The sequence below is a fragment of the Anopheles cruzii genome, chromosome 2, assembly GCF_943734635.1.
Source record: "Anopheles cruzii chromosome 2, idAnoCruzAS_RS32_06, whole genome shotgun sequence".
In the NCBI taxonomy this organism is placed as follows: Eukaryota; Metazoa; Arthropoda; class Insecta; order Diptera; family Culicidae; genus Anopheles; species Anopheles cruzii.
The window spans coordinates 33,700,764-33,725,046 of record NC_069144.1 but is presented as its reverse complement, the minus strand read 5'-3'; the positions used below and the strand labels follow the sequence as shown (position 1 = coordinate 33,725,046).

The 24,283-nt window shown below is 41.3% G+C and overlaps 2 protein-coding genes across 2 annotated transcripts in view; one reads left to right on the top strand and one right to left on the bottom strand.

Annotated features, from left to right (window-relative positions):
- The window catches only part of LOC128268595 (eukaryotic translation initiation factor 5B), a 41,141-nt gene extending 31,685 nt beyond the window's left edge, over positions 1-9,456 (bottom strand). Inside the window, exons 1-4 of the mRNA XM_053005723.1 lie at positions 9,281-9,456; positions 9,088-9,219; positions 6,222-9,011; positions 6,023-6,155 (exon numbers count right to left, since the gene is read on the bottom strand). Of these exons, the coding sequence (XP_052861683.1) occupies positions 6,023-6,155; positions 6,222-9,011; positions 9,088-9,143 (2,979 nt within the window). The 5' untranslated portion in view covers positions 9,144-9,219; positions 9,281-9,456. The remainder of the gene's footprint in view (positions 1-6,022; positions 6,156-6,221; positions 9,012-9,087; positions 9,220-9,280) is intronic.
- Positions 9,457-10,284: 828 nt separating this feature from the next.
- Positions 10,285-14,117, top strand: LOC128278907 (uncharacterized). Its single transcript, XM_053017632.1, has 3 exons — positions 10,285-10,320; positions 10,388-11,369; positions 11,734-14,117. Exons 1-3 carry the CDS (start codon positions 10,285-10,287, stop codon positions 14,115-14,117), a joined length of 3,402 nt encoding a protein of 1,133 aa, XP_052873592.1.
- Positions 14,118-24,283: the final 10,166 nt, after the last annotated feature.

Here is a 24,283-nt window from a genome sequence, read left to right as displayed (position 1 = left end):
TTGAAGATCATTTCCACCTCGGTGGCTATGTTAATAAGCAGTATTATGGTTCGGAAAAGCCACATATCGTGCAAGAGAAGCCAATGCACCCACAACGAGCGACTGTTTGGTGCGGATTTTGGCTGATTGGTTTTTCGGCGAAATTGAAACTGGAAACTTGGACGCCATTTGGTTTCAACAGGACGGCGCTACGTGCCATACGTCTACAACCACAATCGATATTCATATTACACGAACAAACGAGTAACTATTGACGACCTCAAGTTCCAAATTCAAGTTGCTATTGCCGAAACAGGACCAGATACAATCGAAAATGTACTCAAAAATAGGTCGACCGAATGGGCTACTGCCAAACCAATTGTGGTAGACATTTGGACAAAATTGTTTTTCATAAAAAAATGTATGAATCAGCCTTTCAAATAAATGTTTAAGCATCGAAAAATATTCAGTCATTTCTGTTTTATAACAAAACTAGCTGATCCCGGCGCGCGTTGCCACGCCTCATTTCATTCTCATTTCTCGATTATCTGACGTTTCAAAGTACTTCCTGGTGTCCGACTATTCGATCAGCTTCCTTTTGCATTTCTCGTTACTTCTACTTTTCAGACGGTCGGGCTTCCCGCTGACGTATTTGTTCAGTTTCCCTTTCCGCCTCCCGCTACTCTGTTTCAAATGGTAGGGCTTCCCGGTCGTGTATCCGATTGGCTTTCCTTCTCGCTTCCCGTTGGATACATGACGAAACTCGCACCAGCTAAATTTGATTCAAATTGTTTGAACACTTTTCGAGTTTTGCTTAAAATTTACCAAAATTTTGTATGGGAGCCACCCTTTGTAAAGTGGCGAAGGGTTTCAAAAATTCACCACAATATTTCCTCTTCCCAAAAACTCCCACATGGTTCGATTCTCGATTTCTTCGATCGGATTTTTCGATTTTCGATTTTTCTTCGGTTCGATTTCTCCCTGGAATTTGGTTCGATTTGTTCGACCCCAACACGAATTATGCTGAATTTTATGTTATGTTTGTATGCGAGCCTCCTCTTCCGGGAAGTGTGAAATGTACTTTTTTTATTATATGATCCTAATTGAAATCTAGAAGGCTGAAGCAGTCCGTCGCTCTTTCTATCTCTCTCCCCCCCCCCTCTCTCTCTTTCTTTCGCTCTTTCTTTCTCTCCCGCCCTCTCTCCCGCCCTCTCTCCCACTCTCTCTTCCCCTCTCTTTCCCTCTCTATCTCTCTCTTCCTCTCTTTCTCACCTTCTTTAAAAATTAAACGCAAACTACGCAGTTCCCCCCAACATCACACTACTTCAAGATGGATGGCAAGAGGGGTGGTGATAGGTGGAAGAAGGAAGGAAAAGGCTTTTAGGTGAAACCAATCGATTTACAGACCACCAAAACCTTAGAAACGATACCCATATTGCCCTAGGACGTATTTTAAGGATTGGGTTTGTATGGGGACCCCTCCTTCCCCTCGTCCTGTAAGGACCAAATTTTGTCACATGGTTTCTCAGGTGACCAGGAACCATTGTGCAAGTTTTGATGAAATTCGATTCATAACTTGTGGAGTAATTGACGTTTTAAACAGTTAGTTGTATGGGATGGCAAAGAAAGGGGGAGGTGAGGGGTTTCTAACCTTGACTATTGCACTCCCCGGCCCCAAAAACCCCTGTGTACCAAATTTTGAGTCAATCGGTCCAGTAGTTTCGGAGTCTATAAGGAACATACAGACAGAACTTGATTTTTATATATAAGGCTGGCTAAAAAGTAATCCATTATTTTTGCGTGAGATTCAAAACATTATTTAAGATACTTCCAATGGTCCGATTTACGTCAAATATGTACCGTTTTGTTGGAAAATTTGTTGTCTTTTCAAAGATAGGCTTATCATGCCTCTTTTGTAAAAGACTTAGTCGTTGTTGGCGAAAAACTGGAGCAATCCATTTTCACAATCCTTTTTTGATCTCAGTTTTCCATCACTCAGGAAATTTTGTAATGCGCAAAAAAGGTGTCAATCGCTTAGTGCAAAGTCCGGACTATACGGTGGATGCATTAAAACTTCCCTAACAAACTCCCGGACTTTCTGGTGAGTCACTAAAGACGTGCGTCACATTTCGTTTTCCTGATGGAACACAACACCTCTTCTGTTGGCCGATTCTGGTCGTTTCTGGTCAATTGTTAGCTTCAAACCGTGCAGTTGTTGGTAGTGGAGATCTGAATTTATTGTTTAGCCACACGGAAGCGACTCATAATAAACGATTCCTTTCCAGTCCCACCATATACCCAGAAGAACCTTCCTAGCCGTTATTTCTGGTTTGGCCACAGGTTAAGTTGCTTCACCACGCTTAGACCACGACCGATTTCACACAATATTGTCGTAAGTGACCCATTTCTCATCCCCAGTACCAATCCGTTTAAGAAATGGTTCGATTTCATTCCGTAGGGCCAAAACTGTGCAGATTGTCATCATGTTTTTTGGTGTAAATTGGGTGGCGCCCAAATATCGAGCTTCTTTGTGTATCCAGCTTTGCGCAAATGGCTTAAAACTGTTTGATGATTGTTCTTTAGTTCCTGGACGATGCTCTGACTACTAAATGCCGATCTACTTTGATTATTTCTGTGATTTTATCGACATTTTCGATGACATGTCTGCCTAGGCTTTAGCATAAAAAATAACTGAAACGTGTCAACGAAACCAAAATTTCACCCAGCTAGCTGTTAGAGTATCGGTACCATGAACACCATGCAAAATTTCAGTGGCCTAGCTTGAGTTTTCGCCTTTATCGGACAAAAAATGTAAAATGTACCGAATTTTCTCTGCGTTGACCTCCATTGTTAACACCCTGTAACTCACAAACGAATAGAACAAACAAAAAACAATGAAAGTATTTTTTTAAGTGTAAAGTATCAGCTTTAAAACGAGCATAAACTTGAAACTCTACGATCGATACTTCACGAGATATCGATCACTAAAGGCATCTACCGAAAAAATAATGGATTACTTTTTCGCCAGCCTGATATATAGAGAAGAGATAGAGATAGAGATGAAACAAATAGCGCTTGTTTGGACACCCTGTAGCTTGCAACTGTAATGAATGAACCGCTATAAGGTGTTTGTAAATGCCATAGACTAGTAGTAGGATCTGTACTTTCATCGATATTTTCTTCAACTCACTACGTAGCCTACCTAGCAAAGTGGTTACAAACATGGCGGAAATACGCGGAACTTTAATGTGTATACGAGGGGTGATCAAAAAGTTTTGCGAAATCGGAATTTCCGCGGGCTACGTATAACCGATTTTGGTAACAACTCATGATGCACACCACCCCTGCTATCGAAGAAAGCTGTAAGTAGAACCTTCATTCAAAAAATCACGTCAAAATTTCATGATATCCACTGAGTCCACTGGAAGCAAAGTTATTGCGCCTTAGGTGACAGTATGTTTGTGTTGTCAGTACGAGAATGACCATTGAGCAAAGAGCCAATATCAAGTTTTGTTTTAAACTCGGTAAAACAATTACCGATACGTTTAAATTGATGCAACAAGTTTATGGTGACGATTGTCTATCCCGTGTCAGAGTTCATGAGTGGTATACGCGTTTCAAAAACGGTCGTGAAGACAGCAACGACAAACTTCATGTCGGCCAAGCCAAGTTCGTGATTACGCCAGGAAGCATCGAAAAAGTGCGTAATTTTTTCAAAATTGAGCCAAAACCGTTGCGTTTTATGGAAATGGAATTGCAGATAATTTGCCATCGCCGATAATTTACCAAGGAAGAATTACACAGTCTATCTCAAAGTAAACAGGACTTTTCAATAGGGACAAAAAATCAAAAAAAAATCAAAAATCGCACTTTATTGATAAATCATTCCCCGTATTCACCTGATCTGGCACCCTGTGACTTTTATCTATTCGGAAAACTTCATTTGCCGTTGAAAGGAAACCGTGATGCTGACATTTTGGCCATTCAGAAGGCTTGTACCGACATACTCCGAGCCATACCAGCTAACGTCCTAAAATCATCATTCGAAAAGTTGTTAAGTCGTGCAAATCAGTGTATCGAAGCGGAAGGAGACTATTTTGAATGGAATAAAACAATTTTGCAGATAAAACCATTTGTTGTTCTTATTTTGAAAAATTCATGTTTTTTTTGACAGACTGTCAAAAAAATAACGCCACCTAAAAATCGAAAATCGAATATACGTAGCCCGCGGAACTTCAAACGTCGCGGTTCGTTTTGAACGTTCCTCCATCCGTCCGTCCTACTTTTTCAGGTTTTTTTTCTTCAGCTGGTGTATAAGGATAAAATAATAATCGGAATTCATTGTTTTACCCGTAAATTCCTTCCGCATCCCAAAAAGCTGATGTTAACACCTTCTTTGTCGATTTCTGGTCCTGAACTCGTTTCGGAGCCGAAGAACCAGGTTCACAGCACTTTTTAGCTATGGTGGCAACTCTCAATACCATGGTGATAAACCCAAGCCATAGTGATGAGTTAACGCACAAAATCGATTTTATCCGTTCGAAAAAGCTCCAAATGTTGCATTCGTATGTGTTTTTGTTCCATTGTGAGCGGATGCGGCACCCATTGTGCACTGAAACCCAATACTACAGTCAAAATATTGCTTACTGCCAAAAAATTCCCAATAAGATGCCTAGGTCTTCTACTTAATCTCCTTCAGTCGCTCGACGATATTCCAATCCAATATCCTGTATTTTTCTTACGATTTCATGTGATGCTACTGTTTTGCACGCCCTTGATGTGGATCGCTTTCATGGCTTGTGCGATCACGTTGAAATTCAGCAACCTATCTTTCTACTGTATTAATCGAAGGCGAAGAATCCTTATACACTTTGAACATTTAGTTATAACTTACCTTTGCTTTTAAACCTTCCTAAAATAAATATTTCCATCACTGAACGATACTTGATTTTTCCATTGTAAAAAATACTATGAGACGTTAATACTACACGGTTTGTAACCAAAGAATGGAAATTGAAATAAGAATTTTACATACGAGGTCTGATCAAAAATGTTTGCGACATTTGAATTTCCGTGGGCCACTTTATCCGATTACCGATTTTCCGAAAAGATTTGGCTTATCTTCGATGGTTGTCTCTTTAAAAAAATTGATGGCAAATCTTTATCAAATTTTGTGTGAAAAACGAAATCAAAAGCTTGGACGCAAACGAAATGTTGACTGAGGCTTATGGTGAAGCGATTAAACCAAAAGCAGCGCTTATCGGTGGTTCAAAATTTTCTCAGAGGGCCGAGGCGATGTGAGGAAGAAAATGTGAAGATGTTGGTCGAATGTGAACAGATTTGGTTACAATTTTCTTCGATTACAGGGTCTTGGTGCATCATGATTTGTTGTCGAATGATAGGACGGTAAGTAACAAATATTTCTTGCAAGATGTGCACAATTTGCCCGAAGCAATCCGTCACAAACGCCCGAATTTGTGGGAAAACCAAAATTGGCTGTCGCGCCCCTGCTTCTGCGGTCGAGAATGGTTTCTGCGAGAATTTTTGGCCAAAACAAGACGCTGCTCGAGGTTTTGGCCCACAAATGATGCCAACCGCTGCCGTATTCCCCAGATCTGGCTCCCTGTGACTTTTTCTTGTTTCGAAAACTCAAATTACCCCTTCGTGCTAAATTACTTTTGGAGTAGACAAAAATCGACAATGAACCAAAACACGTCCAAGCCAAACAACTGTCAAAAATTGACAAAATGGCCGAACTTGTTACAATAAACTTATACAATACAATACACTCACTAGTGACATGAGTAGCAACATAACGCCACCAAAAAAATCGAAAATCGGATATACGTAGCCCGCGCAAATACAAAATTGTTAGTTAATTTCATTTGCTTACTGTAACAATCTGTTTTTTACAGGCGAGGTTGGTACAGAACTTTCGGTTAGCGCGCAGTTAGCAATTAGTTAGCAATAGTTAGTTAGCAATTTTTACAGAAGAAATGGTGCGACTATGTTACATGACTTATAACTTATATTATTAACTTACCGGTATTTTAGATGTTCGTAAGAACTCCAGCAACGCTTCCAGTGAACCAAGGGTTGATGCTTGCACGTATACTCCGCGGTCGCTCAACTTAATACTACTGAGAGCCGATTTTAAGTCACGAGCTACTATCTCTCTGAAAGGTGTATAAAACCAAACCAAATTACGGATATGTTCAAGAAATTATCGAATATGTACTTACCTAAAAAATTCCACCTCATCCGGTTTCATCGCTATCTGTAGGTTTAGCCCAGCGATAGCTTTTTCTAAGTCCTTTGCAGCAATCTTGACACCCTGCGCGGCGGTAACCTCACGATGCTCAATGTACGCATTCTTCACACGTAATTCCTTCATCGGCTGTGGCATGAGGAGAGCCTTGATCTGTGTTACAATCGGTCCCTCGGTTCCGGCCAGGATCATCGTGTCACCTTCGTGCAATACTCCATTAATTAAAATTGCATCGATCGTCGTACCGAGGCCAGGAATCGCTTTCACTTCGAGTACGGTCGCCTGCAGATCCTCGCTATACATCAAACGCTTGGCGAGCTGTTTCTGGCAGAATTGCACAATCAGAAACAGCAGATTGCCCATTCCCTCGCCAGTGATTGCACTCGTTGGAACCAGCGACACGTATGTTTTTGGATCGGAGTTTTCATAAAACAAGGCTGCGTTAAGACCCTGTTCTGCGAATTGTACGATTATTTCGTTCGTTCGTTTAGTAAACTCTAATTGTGTATTTGAAGCCTGGCTCTTTAGGATTTCTCGCACATCCTTGCGCGCCATTGTATTCCAATCGTACAGTCGATCAATCTTATTAAGAGCCACCACGAATGGAGTTCGTTTGGACTTTAACAAATTGATCGATTCAATCGTTTGTGGCTCAAGACCATGCATTATATCTACGACAAGGATTGCGATATCGCACAGAGACGAGCCACGAGAGCGAAGATTGCTAAAGGACTCGTGGCCGGGTGTATCAATGATGAGTAATCCGGGAAGACGAAACTCTAGATCAGCAAAACCTTTGACAAATTTCGTTTGCTCCTTAATGTTTTCAACGGGCACATTGGTTGCTCCGATCTGTTGTGTAATGCCTCCAGCTTCTCCATCTTGCACATTCGTTCTACGCAGTTTGTCGAGAATTTTCGTTTTTCCCGTATCAACATGACCCAGCACACAGACGACGGCAGCACGTAGGTTGTCTAATGTTCGTTTTTTTTCCGCCTCTTGTGTGCGCTTTGAAATACGGTCTAGCGCTCGTTGACGCATCTTTTCCGCTTCTTTCTTATGATCGCCTGCTTCAGAATCCGAATCGGAATCTTCATCGTCGTCGAAATCATCATCGGAGTCGCCATCCTCGTCGTCGTCGTCGGAATCTTTGTTCTGCTCATCGGCATAATCATCGTCGTCTTCGTCGACAGAAGTTTGCTTTTTGTGTTCGATGGCTTTTCTTCCCGAAGCACGTTCTATCAGTGACTCTTCCTCCTTTTCTTCTTTCTCGTGTTCACTATCTGATGCATCCCAGGATTCTTTCACTTGCTTTTCTATTGACGCTGCCTTGTCAAGAATATCTGCCTCTGTGCCTTCGGCTATTGCCAGAGGTGATTCCTTCGATTCGGATTCTGCGTTTGTCTCTTGGTTCTTTTTTGGGCGAATACGAGTGCCTGGTCGGACACGTTTCTCTGCTGTAACTTCCGGAATTTCAATTCCCTGTGCCTTAAGTGCCTCCAGCATGGCCTGTGCCCGAGCGCGATCTTGTTTTTGTTTCGACGTCAACAATTTACCCTCTGCCTTTAATCGTTCGCGGCGATCCTTTTCACGCTGCTTTTTTTGTTCCTTTTTTTCCTGCTCCAAGCGTAACTGCTCGAGTCGGAACAGTTCCGCTTGCTCCTCGAGTACCGCTTTTTCTTCTTCGGCCTTGCGTAACCGTTCCTCTTCTTCGCGGATTGCTTTTAATCGTTCTTGCATTACTGCAAGGGCCGCTTTGTTGGGTTTCTTTTTCTTACTCTCGCCGGTTGCGGTCGCGGACGATTCAGAGACTCCTTCGACAACCTCGGAAGGTGTCCCAGATGCTATTTTTGACGATTTATTTAACGTTTCTACGGCAATATCATCCTGCTTCCTACTGCTGCTATCAGCTTCCTTATGTGGCACATTCTTCGGCTCCTTTTGAGCAGTTCTCGTTGACTCCTCGGTCGTGGTGGACTCTTCCACGGTAGGTTTCTCGCGGGATTTTTTATGTTTTTTCTTTTCACCTGCGGTTTTCAAAGATATGCTGTCGCTAGTTGTGTCTTCAACTTGATCTCCAAACACCTTTAAATCAACTGTTTCCGTTGCTTCCTCGATTTTCTTTTTCTTATCCTTCTTCTCCGCTTGCTGTTGTGGCATTGTGGATTTGTGTTTATCATCGGGCTGCTTCTGGCCAGAGTATTCCATGTTCAATTCAGCCAACATTCGCTCGATCTCGTCGTCCTCTTCAGTGGCTTTTTTCTTCTTTTTACTTTTCTTTCCAGCCTTCCCTCCAACAGAGGACTCTAAAGTGCCTACTTCCTCGTATTCCGGCTCCAGCTTCTTCTGACCTTCCTTCTTGGCAACTTTCGATTTCTTGCCCTTGCCGCTCTTTTGCTGCCCACCGGAAGAATCTTCTGGTACTTCCTGCGATATACTGTCGTATTCACGGCCATCATCAACATTATCGTCTTCGTCATCTTCCATAGCGAGCAATGAAAAACCCATCGGTTCAGATTTATCTCCCCCCGTTTGTTTTTTCGATTTAGTTTCGATGTTATCATTAGAATCAGCTTTCGCCATTTTTTTTGTAGCTTCCGCCACCGATGGAACTAGATCATTGGGTCCATCGTCATCGCTCTCCGTAGTGGTCTTTTTCGTTTTATTAACCTTTTTTGATTTCTTGGGATCATTTTTCCGATCATCCTTTCCTTCTCGCGCATCGTTGTCCGACATCTTCCCCTGCTGAACAAGCACACAGTGGCTAAAAAGAATATATAAACCAAACATTGAAAATATCGTTTTTTGCTGGTCCATTACTTCCTTTACTAACGACATACTTCTCCTCTAACCCAGCTAAGTCGCCTTCCTGTCTGCCTTTCTTCGTCTTTCCCATTTCACCCGCCTTTACACTACCTTCGGCACAAAGCACTAGTTCTAGTGAACCCGGTTACGAGTAGCCACACTAAAAACTGAACGAACAAGAAATTGGGAATGACAGCAGCCCTTTGCGAAGCCAAATATGACACGTACACTTTCTTCACGTGGAAATGACTGAAGGAAATTTTATAGTTACTAGAACACTTTGGATTACACGTGGTTTACACAACACCGGAAAAAATCTCCGCTAATCATATGCTTTAAGCTCGAAAATCTTTTCAATTCCGCTCTGAACATTAACCATGTGTGGAAGATATTTTGATACACAAGAGCCACCTTGCTCATTTGCTATGTTCTCGCTACAAGCGACCGCTACACCGCTCCCAGTGTATAACATTTCATTACTATAACACATAAATGATCTCAATCAATCAGGAAGCAGCATCAGGGGCGTTACCCTCCCGTAGTTTGAAAACCTTCGTAGCTTTGTTGGTTGAATCGCAACATTGCTATGTTATATTGTTAGTGTTTTTTTTTATAATCTTAGATTAACGAACTGAGCCGTACTTATATTGTCACCGTGTTTAATCGAATTTTGAGTGTAATAAGTCGTGAGCGATGTAATCTGTTTGCTGTCAAAAGTGACATTAGCTTGTGTTTTGATAGCGAACTTGCCGGCGAACTTGCGCGAGCGAGAAGAAACGTCATGAATCGAGCGAATTTCATTAACGAAAAAAACAATTTGTTAAACATTAGTTATATTATAAAACTCTTACGAGTTTTTTATGGGATTAAGAAAATGTTAGATTGTTGTTACTAATAGACATGTTCACGAATAATGTCTTCTCTTACATAACAAGTATGCTTGCTTCTGATGTCATCCATGCGACCTTAATAACTTTAATTCGCCTAGTCCTACTGGGCTACTTTCACTCAATTTGTTATAACCGTGGTTTGACAGCAACGTATCGGTGCTTATTTGAAACATTGCCGCTTGCCGCAGCGCAACAACGCCGAAACCGTCGCCATCGTATTCTGTTTTATCAATTTTATTAAGTAAATTGTTACCCTTCGCTAGTTTTCAACCCCAAGTGCTGTAGTGCTGTTTATATGTAAAAATCACCAAATTCCCTAATTATTAGTAAAACAGTTTCTCAATGGAAGGTGGAACTACCCGTCCCGATGCTCTGAAGGTAAGTTAAAGGAAAAGATAATATTATGTGTAACGATTCTGTGCCATAACTTATGTTTGTTCAAAAGCGTCAACAGAAGCTAGCGGCACAGAACACCACTACGCTCACTTCGCCGGCGAAGTTATCCATTGCACCACTCCAAGAGCAGCAGCAATCTCTCAATATTACCGAACTCGAGGAAGAGAACACAATTCACATGGCTTCAACCCCAAACAAATATTCGTTTGAGCCGAAAGAGTTTACTGCGAGGTCAACGATGGCACGAGCACAACATGAACCATGTACTCGAGGGTCATCAAATGATCAAAACTATGTTTCAGTTGAAATTGAGGAAATACTGGCTGCTAGTTTTGCTGATAACATTCGTTCAATGGGAAAATCGCTAAGAAAAACCGTTACTGACGGTATTGAACTGGAACAGAATGCTGATATCAGTTTACCACGAACTGCGGACATGAGCAAATTTTCCCGTCCCTCCGTTGGCTCCATCACGTCCGGGGGCAAAAATGGTGGTGTTGTAGGCAAAGATGGTTGGGATCTATCGCAGCAGGCGTTCGATAATAGTTGGATGAAAGCGAAGATGAATGAATTGAGCCGGATGGAAGATGTTAGTTTTAGGTCCGGGGAAAACATGGAATCAAAGCTTCTTGAGGACGAAATAGAGTGGGAGCAAGAGAATGCTGTCATCCCGTTGACGAACCCGAAGGCACGTCAGGCCAGTCCAGTTGGAGCTACAAGGAAACCACAGCTCACAAAACATGTGGATTTTTCGTGCTTCTCCGGCTACTTGGCACAAGAGAATAATATTTCGCAAAGATGTGCAGGTGATAGTGAGAACGAAGACAACAGTTACTGCTCCGTTGGACAATACTTTAACAAAATGTCCAATGATCTGAAGAGTATGATTGGCGATCACAGCCCTCCGAGACGAACTCCTTTACCGTTGCTTGATGTAACGAACGACGCTATGGGTAAAGATGGATACGGGATATCCGAGAAGACTGGTAAAGAAAACAGTTTAAGTGTTTCTTGTATTGCAAAGGCTATAAGTAAGTAATATATATTTACAATGTAGTTCTATATTATAGGTTTCTCATTTAATTTATTTTTCACGTAGGGCTACCATAGATAACGATACTGCTCGATATCGAATGATATCGACAATCAATTGAACATTGAAAAGTAAAATATATGTTTGTAGTATTTGGTTATAACAGTCACAGTCAACAGTCAGAAGTAGTTTAGCATACATTTAATATTGAGTTTTTTCCTTATTGATTTTTGTTCAATTGGTTACCTTTTTTACTGGCACTTTTTATTTTTTTATGCATTTTGGTGGCGGCGGTAAAGTTAGTATTCTTCTAGACTTATCCAAAAGTAAAATATATCACGGTTTTCTTTCTTCCATTTTAGCGTCCATGGATTTAGAAGATTCGCCACATAATTTTATCTACAAGCTCAAACAAGTGCAGAGAACGAAAACGGAACCAACTTCCAGTTCAACTGTTGGTCAAACGATATCTGGTTGTCAATATCAAAGTGACGAGGTTTCTTTTAAGCTTCCAGAATGTGGACGTAGGATGAAAACCATCGATTCAAAGTTTGCCCAGAAAAGTTACCCATCGGAACAAAAGATTATCCAAACTGTTCCATTGGGCCAACAACAACTGTCTGATACAATAAGTTGCTCGGAGTCTATGCTAAATTTTTCCTCAACCGACTCAGAGATTCCGATCATTAAAACGTCTAGCCCCCTCAAGACAGCAGTTGACAGAAACATATCCTTTGAAAGAGTATCGTCAGAAACGGTAACAGATCGTATTAAACAAACTCTCATCGATACTTATTGCGTGTCCACAGCGACGAAATTGTCCGATGCACAAATAGTTCTGCCATTGATACCGACAGTTTGTGGAACTTCGAAAATATGTCAGAAAAATATTTCAAAAACCAAAGAAGATAACGCTGACAATTGTTTTGGTATGCAAATTTCCAAGCAGAATCGAAAGCGATCGTGTTCGGCTATACCTTTGCGAGACGAGAAAGATAAGCGATCGGAATTGCTTACTCAAATGAAACCGATGTTACACCCAAGGTCAAGATCGCCTTCGAACGGAGCTGAATTGAAGGCTGTTTGCAGTGCTGAAGCATTACAAATGTCCACTGTACGTAGGGATTGCGACAAATATCGTTCAACTCAGAAACGTTCGCAATGTAGCGCTGTCTGCGAGAAAAGTTTCGCTGATGATCGGAAATCATTTTTATCGCCAGAAATTCACCAGAACCGCTCGCCTTGTAGCTCACCCAAAGCAAATAACCTTGCTCGCGGATACGAAGTTACCGACAAAAATGGCTTGTTTCCGCCGATATCCCGTTCGTCATCTCAATGCTCCGGAAGCACTGAGTGGACGCATCGTGGGGATGGATCGCTTCCACTTAAGGCCACCCACAGCGAACTGTCTTGGGCTAGCACCAGACTCAGACGGAGTGAAAAACGAACACTGCAGATCAAAAATACCTCGGATCGGAAAATACTATTGAAGGCAATTATTACTGGGCCCGGCTTTCAGCTATACAGTGCCGAGCACCAGAGAGCCCCTGAAGTGCTAACTCTTCAAAGCCAAGAGTGTCGTACGATAACGGTCGACTTTTGTCCGACTATTATTGGACCGGCGGTAGGTGTACTTTCGTTTCACCCGCATAATGATTTGCATGCCCAACGGATAGTTAGCCTTTACGGTTACGGTGGCGAAGCATCGGTGAAGATCGAAGGCATACAGAAGGGACCAGGTGGTCCATACCTCGAGCTCGGTAACGCCTGTCATCTAGGTCGACCACTCGAGAAATCTTTTTCACTCTACAACAAGGGCAATCTTCCAGCCTTCGCTAGAATTGATATCGATAGAAAAAGTCTTGATCAGGCGCTGCTAGCTTCAGTCGTCCACGTCCATCCGCAGCGAACAGTCATCGCTCCAAATAGTTATGCTCACATTAAGGTGGTTTTTAAACCGGGTCGTCAGGAGATTTCAAAAATACTTCAGAAACAAGTGGAGGTGCTGTCTGTCACAAACTTACACATTTTGTGGGGAGATGAACCCACACGGCATCGAATTAGGCGTAACATAGCGATGGTAAAATCTAAAGAGGTGAATGATCCTAAGCTGGAGGCTATGACATATATTTGTAATCCATTCGGTGAGGAAGAAGAGTTGGCGGGGTTGGATCTTTTCGCAGAGCATCTGTTCGATACGATCCATGAACTGTTTCTTACGTTTCGCGAGTACGAATTGGTGTTGACTATTGATCGTGCGCTAGATGATACAATGCTTGATTTGTCTATGGCAGATGACGAATTCGGTGCGTTGTTTAAGACGATGTACGCAACTTCGGAAGTAGGTAGCCCATCGGCTCGGTTGCCAGTATCTAACATTTGCCAGCTTTCGCCGCCTGGCGGATCTGGTATACAGGCGCTTGGTATATTGAAGCGTGAAAGTGGAGAATCGTGGTCAGTTCGACCGACGGCACTCGAGTTTCAGGCATCGGTGGAACGAATGAAGCAGTTCGTGATCAAGAGTAATTTCTACACATCCCAGTACTTTGAGCTAAACTGCAACTATAGGCAGCTTTTTAGGTTGTCTCCATCCGAAGGACATATTCGGCCCGGCCAGGAAGTCGTTGTAACCGCATCCCTTCAGCACGTTAATTCTACCGGTCTGCACCAAGACATTTTTTTCGTAATTTATATTGAGAATGAAAAGATCAGCGTTCCGGTGTCGATTTGTAACGGTAAAATTTGAATGGTTAAGCTGGTTGATTGTAATTGCTCGTTTCAATTGCGCTGAATGATAAATTAGGATAATATTTACATGATAGTACTACTATAGGCACTGCATTATATGTATGTTTAGTCTACTTTTTGTTTTTCTTTCTTTAATAAAAATGATTCAAAGCTTCAACCTATTAATATGTTGTTGAAATTGATAATGACTGCAAGTGACAAAAATACAAGTGTGCGTTAAACTTGTATTTTCGTTTACATAAGAACGGTGTGTATGTGTATTATGTTTCATATTTCATATTTATTTACAATTGTTCGCCGGTGGCTTTACAAATTGAAGCTTACGTACTAAGGCCTTAAATGATAGGGGCGGCAGAAGCGCGAAGGCGGGAGCGGTAGGTGGAGACGGGGAGGTGGAAGTCGAACAGGGAGCTTGCGGTATTGAAGGACCCGATCGCCCGCAGGAATGGGTCATTAGATCCGAAGCATGACCGGCTGGGGGGAATGAGGAACAGGTAGTCTGTACTGTACTTTTCAGTTTCATTGGTAAAAGTACAGTACATACATTTGTACATTTGAAGAATTCTTTTTGAATTCACAAAGAAGCTCGATGTTGCCACACTAATCATCACAAAAAACGTGATGGATTGTATTTTTATCTGCGAAGCTGCAAAAATATCTTAAATAATGTTTTGAAATTCACGTAAAATTAGTGGATTTCTTTACTTATGCTGTATAATGTACTACCTCGAATTCCATATTACCGGCGGATATGCCCTTTGAATTTAAACGTGTGCAGTTTCCCCTGGCACTCGAACACTAATCACTTGTTCGATTAACTTGCTCGGTGTTTAAGACGCCAAGTTTTTATTAAATGCATGAGTAAAAATCACGATATGGAAAAACATGGAAAATCACGAGTTTTACCTGTTAACGACAGCGACGCGCAACAACGTGAGTCATCATATATTACATACAATTCAACAAATTACATATCATACAATATAAACACTTGAACACTATCTTTCGAATTGGTTATTCATGTTCTTCACCACTACGGCGTGATCTGACCCCTTCTTCAAGGATATTGACATCAGATTCGAAGCGACTAGGCGGAAGAAAGTTGATTGTGATGAATGGCCCATTAAAATATGTTCCGCTTGGCTGCAAGAAATTCCGGCAGTGAAGTAATAAACGCGCTTTCAACGAGCAACGGTCGATATGTTCAGCCTGAATCCGCCTGAGAGTTCAATATCCAATAATGGATCGCCAGGGATTCGGATATTTCCGGAAAATTCTTGCTTGGAACAAACGGTGATGATGACATCATAAATTCACATTTATGATATTCCATCTAACCGGGTTATATAATAACCATTAATGTCAATCTGTAGCATGGGTTTGGGCCAAAGATGGATGATGGTTATGAAAAGACGGCACACCTGTTAGGAAAGTTCAACTTTAATCGGTCTCAGTATTGTGATGCACTGAATGATCTCTTCTACTATGCTACTCCCGAAAGGCAATAAGTAAGCGGGTTTAGGATTTTATCTGGTTCCTTTTTTTAAAATTAGGATTGAGATGGATTAAAAACATCTAATATTTTTATGATTCTCTAGTAGGCTTTTTAAGCTTTCTCTTTTCTTCTGTTAAGCATCTTGTGATACACTACATTTTTTATCAGGCGCAAGAACAAACAACGCAGATGGTCTTTCGACTCGTGAACATGCCACATATAAGTGACCATGGGAAAAACATTGATATTCCAAACTACATTCCATTGTCATCTACATCTGTATTCTGAGCCGCTATTTTCGTAGTTGGAAATGATTTTTGGAAATACTTTGTTGATAAGTTCGTCTTTCGATGAGACAGAAATTCTGAGGAAATGAAATCAATCCGCTTGATTCGTCGACAGGTAGTCGACCTTTACCGATAGTCAGCAATTGCTCAGACAAATCTTCATCAGATGTATCATTAAGCAATGTAACTCTTATGTTTGCTGTTAGCTGAAGTTTCTTCACATAGCGCATTAATTCGATGATTTGAGGCAAGCATTAATTTCGTCGGCCCGTCGGTCGTCGTTGCCCCCGCTGATAGAGCAGTCGGTAAGCCTCGTCACTCTCACGCAGCTGGGCTTGGTTCGAATCCCGGGACCGGTTGTCACGCAGCCGGCCATGGTTTTGATTCCTGATACCGACGTAATAGGCGGGTTGGCGCGGGGCTAATAACGCTGTTCGTAAAAACGAGTCGTTGCGAATAGCGCCAGAGATTAACATTGTCTCTGGGGCAGGCTAAGACCACCCAGCGGTTGTCGCGCCAAATAAGAAGAAGACCTGTTGTACAATTTTTTCGTGCTGTTTCATGCTTTAATAATTAAATAAATATCGATAAACGCTTCCCGATGATTAAAATAACTTACAGAAACAAGCAAGTGCTTAAAATTTTAAGTATTCAATTGAAATATCTATATATATCAGGCTGGGGAAAAAGTAATCCATTATTTTCTCGGTAGATGACTTTAGTGATCGATATCTCGTGAAGTATCGATCGTACAGTTTTAAATTTAGGCTTGTTTTAAAGCTAATACTTCACACTTAAAAAGATGCTTACACTGTTTATTGTTTGTTCCATTCGTTTGTGAGTTATAGGGTGTAAACAATGGAAGTCACCAAAGAAAAAAATGGGTATATTTTACAATTTTTGTCCGATAAAGGCGAAAATTCAAGTTAAGGCGCTGAAATTTTGCATGGTGTTCATGGTGCCGATACTCTAACAGCTAGCTACGTTAAATTTTGGCTTCGTTGACTCTATTAAGTTATTTTTTATGTTAAAGCCTAGGCAGATACGTCATCGAAAATGTCAGAAATAATCAAAGTTGATCGGCATGTTAGTGGTCAGAGCATCGGTCAGGAGCATAAGATTAACCATCAGACAGTTTTAAGCCTTTTGCGCAAAGCTGGATTTAGAACGAAGCTCGATGTTTGGGTGCCACCCTATTTACACCAAAGAACATGATGGCTCGAATTTCCATCGGCGAAGTTTTGGCTAAACGGAATGAAAACGAACCATTTCTTAAACGGATAGGTACTGGGGATGAGAAATGGGATACATACGACAATACTGTGTAAAAATAATCGTGGTCTAACTTGAGCGCCACACGGTGCATGACTCGTAACAGGAATAACATAACATAACAAAATTTGACACTTAATCGATCAGTATGTGTCAAAAGCTTTGTGGCCCAGCGGACCCTCTAAAACATAACACATAACACGTAACACCGAGCGTTTGTTTACAAACAGACGAAAAAAGAGGTTTGTTAACAAACAAAGATTCTTATTTGTGATGTTATTTTGAATTTTAACTGTAAACTATTCAGAAATCAACTTACCTCTTCGATTACTGTTTTCTCGGGCAAAAAACACGAATGTACACACACGTTTGACATTTCGGTGACCACGATGTTATATTTCAGACCTGCCACAAGAAGCATGCCGGATTCGACACAAAGTTACGAGTTACAAATATGAGTTACGCACCGTGTGGCGCCTCAGTAAGGGTACCGAAGCAGCTTAACCGGTGGTCAAACCAGGAATAACGTCCAGTAAGGTTCTACTGGGTAAATGGTGGGACTTGAAAGGAATATTTTATTAAGAGCTGCTTCCGTGTACCCAAACACTAAACTCACATCTCTACTTGTTGCGAATGCAACAGAACAGGAAACTAAGGTAATTAAAAACACCGTTTTTTGATGGTAAAAAGGTGAAGTTAAAAAACTTGTATTTATTTCTTATTCGCTCACACGTGTGGTTGCTTCGAATGTCACTGATGAACTGCCCCTCTGCCCCAAATTGCCGCCCCTTATATAGGGCGGAGCGTGCTCGGCGTTACCCTCCGCTGACGTCTGGCGGAGACTCTTTCGGGGGCTGAGGATTGGCGTTGTTCTCCGCGTGACGCCGGCCGGGGACTCCCTCGGGGGTAGGTCTTGCGACGACCCCAAATCGGCGTCACTGCGATCGCAACCGCCGCGCTATGGAGCCACTGGCGTTACTTGTTCGTAACACTACTGTTAACAACTGCACCGTTCCAAGCTAGTAATTGACCAGAAACGGTTAGAATCGGCCAACAGAAGAGGTGTTGTGTTCCACCAGGACAACGAAATGTTACGCACGTCTTTAGTGTCTCGCTAGAAAGTCCAGTAGCTTGGTAGGGAAGTTTTAATGCATCCAGCGTATAGTCCGGACTTTGCACTAAGCGATTGACACCTTTTTCGCACATTACAACTACTTTCTTGAATGATGAAAAATTGAGATCAAGAAAGGATTGTATAAACGATTGCTAGCGTTTTTCGCCAATAACGACCAAGACTTGTATGAGAGAGGCGTTCTGAAGCTACATTTAAAAAATCCATGAATTAAAGTTCGAATTGTTGGAGTATCCACTCTATTCACCAGATCACCCTAGCAACTTCCATCTGTTTTCAGACCCAAAAAAAATCATGCGTGAAAAGCGCTTTCATTTTGAAGACCTTCCAGAATTTCACTTCAGGGACGGAATTCTTAAATTGGAGTCTCGTTGGAATTAGTGTATTGATGTTCAGGGGGACCATACTGAATAATAAATTGTGTTTCAAACCATAAAAATGTGATCTTCCAACCTCCCGGTCACGCCGGTATCGGGAATCGAACCCATGGCCAGCTGCGTGACAGGGACGAGCGTTACCGACTGCTCTATCACCGGGGCCCATTCCCTCTGGGGCAGAACAAAGTTCGCCGGGTCTGCTAGTAAGAAAGGCTCAGGCTCGACACGGAATCTAATATTTAAAAAATTACAATAAGGTATCTTATGCGTAACAGAATAAAGGTATAGAGAGATGAAAGATGAACGAAGCAGAGAAACTACCATAGACAGTGAGTGTTGCTTCGGACACTTCCAGCAAACAGACCCCGCGAAGGAAGGGCCTCCTAGCTCGCTAGTGGTGCCGGCGACACAAAGGGAGGATCTCTGCCCGGGCAAGTGGTCTCGAGTTCCGACTCTCTGTTACCTCTTTGGTTAGTTTGCTTCACACTAGTGGAAGCCTATCCCAAGGAGGGGAGAGCGGTTCTGTCGGCCTTTCGGATGGTGGACAGAGACTCCAGGTTGAGGACCAACAGTTTCTAGCGTATGAGCGGACCAAGTAAAACACCAAGACCGTTCGCTTCTAGTCACAAATTGATTCTAACTTTATTCTTACAATTAGGTGGTTTATATACAGATTTTTGTGCGTATAAAATGAGGGCACTCGGCCACAATGTTTTCGCATCGGACGCTTCCGCGGTGGTGTTGCGCTTTCGCTTAGTCGTAGCTTTTCTTTCGTGTGTATATTTCGTTGCGAGCCCTACCGATCGACACCTAGACGTTGGGCCTGTCCAAGTAAACTTTTTATTTAAACCATCAACTACCGGGTGTCGAGCGGTTCACAATGTTTGTTATACAGTCGCGCGTCGCACTGTTTTGGTTCTTTCGCCGGCGACCGCGCGTCGCTTAGTTCGCAAATATTTTTGTGGGTCGCGCCCGGCTGCTCGTTGTGGCCGTTGTGGGTCGCGCCCGTTCTGCTCGTGCAGTAACAGTGAGGGAATCTCGCGGCTCGGTTCAACCGGACGGGGAGGGGTTGAGGGAGTTGACGAGGGCGAAAGAAACGAAGCAAGAAACTTTAGCAAGAAAGAAACGAATTGTCAATTCGTCAGTAGTTGCTTTGATCCTTTTAATGTCTGGTTACCGGTTTTTTTGTCCTCGTTTTCGCCAGCTGCAGTGTCAGGATAGCTAGGGCTTTGTTTAAGTTAGCCAAGTTTTTTTTGTCACCTAGGCCATTGTCTAATTTTTGCCCATTGCCGGTCTATTGACCATCGTCTAATTTTTATACTAAATAAAAAAAAAAATAAATACCTTACATTCATGCGATACTTATAATACATTAATTCTGTTCAATATTCTTCAAATACTACAGCTCCAGAAGAGCTACCCGTAAAATGCAGCACTGTGAAAGAGTAAGATTTTTTCTATGCTTTGTGCCTGTGTCCCGTGCCTTCATAAGGGTTTTGGTTTCGCTTTTCCTATACTTGATGTTTGTGTGTGTTGAATTGAAGGGTTGAAATGTCACTTCATGAAACAAGATCTGGATCATATGTTCAATTTAATAGGCAGTATTGATAGATCACAAAAAAATGATGATGTGATCGCAAAAAATGATAACAGGTGTAGACACCCTGTAGCCTGGCACAGTATTTACGTAGCTTGAGATCGACTCCTGCTGTCAAACCTGTGTTCACCTACCCTAAGATTGAGCCCTGCTGTCAAATATGACATTTGTCAACGGAAACGGAATAAAAGTCACTTCATCGTCGGAAGTCGACCGAACCAGATGTCTTAAGTCTTCTGTCCTTCTGTTCTCTTGTGTCCACGTGCTTAAGTCTTGCGTTTTTCGTCCCGCTGTCCTTTTTGTTCAAGTGTTCTAATAATATAGAATCAACGTAATTTCCCGTGTTTTACACAGGAAACGTTAAACAAAGATGTAGCACTAATTTGGTTGAGCTTTGAGCTTTTTCTGAGAAATAATCAACATTGAAAGTTTATTATGTCAAATTTAAGATTTTATCAAGATCAGAAAAAACCAAAGCAGCCAATAAATCGCCAGACTCACTTAGAGACAATTAAATTATTTTGAAAAAAGAACGCCTTACAATCGATTTCATTGACAGTGTGCTAAGGAAAAACTAAAAAATCTGCTGTGTGACAAAAGTAATTGAGTACTCTCGCAGATGCTGTGGCAAAGTCGTTTTGGTCATTAATCCCCCCAATCATGAAACTCAAACGTTCACTCAAACGTTCACTCGAGCGTTATTTTGCTATAGCTTTCTTTCTTGTTATAGCGAAATGACGCTCGAGTGAACGTTTGAGTTTCATGATTGGAGAGAATGTCTGAAAAGGCAGACCGACAAGACGTTGTTAATTTTTTTGTTCTTCCTATGTGCACCAGCAAACTAGGGGAATTGGCGAAATAACGAGGGGAATGCGCGATTTTCGAAAAATGGGAGAAACTCGGTCAGGAGAAAGAGCGTGCTAAACATACCCCCCTATTATGAAACTCGAACGTTCACTCGATCGTTCATCTTGAGTTCATTTTGCTATAGCTGTCACTTTCTGTCTTCTCTCTTGCTGTATTTTGCTTTCTCCCTTACTGTGTTCACTCTAACGTTCGAGTACTCAATTAGAGAATGATAATAGGGGGGATAAAAAGAAACTGAGTGAATAAAACGTATTGCTGTACAAAACCGATTATTCATTTCTACAAGTGAACCTTACACAAGTTCATTTGTATCCAAAAAACGCCCCAAGGACTCCAAAAAACGAACTTTCTGATGGACAGAAAGATGTGGTGTTTCACAAGCTCCTAAAACCTAATGAAAACGTTTATTCAGATCGCTACTGACATCAAATGATCAATTTGAACCATGCATTGATCGAAAACGACCAAAAAGCCGTTCTAGTTTTTTTTTAAATGGAGACGCCTGGTTGCCCGTGGCAACAGCCACCAGGCGCCCCAAAAAACAAAACTGTTTCAGGATACTATCAAATCACTTGGATGGGAGCTGCTATTCCTCCCCGCGTTATTCACCAGACTTGTCTCTTTCCGAATATCATTCTTTTTCATCATTTTCATTCATTTTTTTTCAGGAAGTCGAAATCGGATGACTAATTAGTTTACTTAAAAAGTCGAAAAATTCTTTCGTCTGGGAATCCATGATTTAGCAGGAAGATAGGAGAAATGTATAGCAAGCGAGGGCACATACTTTGAATAAAAGAGAAAATCTTAAATACGACATAGACAACTGTAAACTTTCTATAGCCCCACTTTGAGTTTTGCTTCCGAGAGTAGTTTTCATCACGAGTTTTGCAAGTGAATTACTTAAATATGCCAAAAGGAAGTGTTCTAAGTTAAAAGAAAACGGATTGATAGAGGCATATAGGCTGGAGGGTGTTGCTATTCGAGAAATGGCTCGAAGAATAACGAGATCCAATAAAGTGATCCGTAATTAGTTGAAGGATCCTAAACGGTATGCAACTGCGCAGGGTACTCCGAAAACATCCAAGATGTCGATGAGAACCAAGTGGAACATTGTTAAATTGGCGTCAAACTCGACAATATCGCTATCAAAAATCAAATCTACACTGAATCTACCAGTGCGCAGGGAAGCTATTCGCAAGGTTTGGCAAAACAGCCCGAATATAACTCGAGCAAAAATGACCAAGGCACCAAATCTAAGCCTACTACACCAATAAAAACGTGTAGAATTTGCTAAACTCAACATGGGACATCGGTGAGAATTGAAGTAGTGTCGAGTGTCGAGCAGTAGTTGAATTTTTATTCGCTCGCTAGCTCGCTCGTACTATTGGCTCGCGATATTAAGGTCAAAATACTAAGTGTGAAATAAAAGGCGAATTAAAAATACACTCGCGCGGTGGTCTCACCGAGTAAATCCAACAGTAGCATTCACACCAGTTCGATGACTAGAGCATGGTTTGCTTGAGTGGCCAGCGCGAAGTCCGGATCTAAATCCAGTTGAAAATGTCTGGGGAATATTGGTTAGCCAAATTTATGCGGATAGGAAGCAATACAGCTCTATTAAAAAGCACAAGGCATCCATTTTGGAAGCTTGGGAACATATGGACCCAAAAATATTGAAAAACCTGGTTGACAGTATGACAAACAGAATTTTCCAAGTCATTCAGCGATCAGGAAAGCCAACTGACTATTAAACCTCACAATGAATACAGAGACTTGAAAAAAATCCACACATATTGATCATTTTATTAGATGCGGCTATAGAAAGTTGACAGTGCCTATATCGTATTTGGTCAAAAAAAAGCTAGAAATCATAAAACTTCAATCCAACCTAATTATTCATAATTTTGCCTACTGAAAAATACCGAATACCGAAAAATCAGAAGCAATATACTTTACAAGAAACAGAACCGCTAATAAACTTCCAAAAAGTTCAGTAGAAGTAGGATTATCAGAAATAGAATGGAAAACAGAAATTAAATATCTAGGATTTTTTTTCGAAAGACAACTAACATTCAAAACCCACATTACCAACACCATAATCAAAATAGACAAATTAATTAAAATTCGTTATCCATTCATAAACAGGAGATCAAAGTTAAGTGAAAAAAACAAGCTACTACTTGACAAAACGTGCATACGCCAATTATCATGTACGTATGCATCACCAGTCTGGGTACCTGCACAGACTCATCTCTTCTTAGTATGTTAGTTAGTAGTATCCTAAGATCGCCTAGATATAGCAGCTGTTTGATTTCAACACGTTCTTCTTAACTTTCTGTAAACGTCTGCATGTTGTATGCTGCGTCTGATTGTTGTTACTGATCGAGTATGTTCTTCAACGTAATGGTAAAGCGATGGCGTTATGCTTAATTGTGACTCTTCTGAAGAACAAAACGTTTTTTTAGAAGAGTCGAAAGAAAACATCAATCGAATTATATAGTTGTTTTTTATTTATTTTAACTTTTAGATCGAACAACGCCATACAGGAAAATTTGTGGGACGTTGGTATAATTTTAGGAAATCAATTACTTTGGATGCAACGAAGTTCGCGATGCCTTACAGAAAACTTATTCGTTTTACTTCATTCCGCCTTTTATTTTTGAGAAGGAGAACGAATGAATAAATGAAGGGGAAAACGTTTTTGAAAAATGAACCGAACCTGAATTGCATCAGCACAACTGCGTTCATTTTACTCTGTTCGAATGAAAAATGAATGCGCTCATTTTATTCTGATTATTTTTGGTTTGACTCAGCTCACATTTTTACCAGTGAATATACTACGTACTCCATACAATTCCTACTAGTTACTAGGCTGTTCAAAAAGTTTTGGTGTTCGATAAGTATGTGAGAAATATCCCGCCGTGTAATTGCAGGATCCCAAAGAAAAATGATTGTATGCAAAAGTATGTGCGTTTTCAGTGAGTGTTCAACCGCAACTACAGGGTATTTCTTCAACGATGCATGATTTCATTTGGTTATACAAAACAAACGGTTGAATGTTTTTTAATGGTTGAACTTTTATTTGAAAGGTTTATTCCTTCCATTTATTTGGGAAAAACAATTTTGGTAAAGCGTTT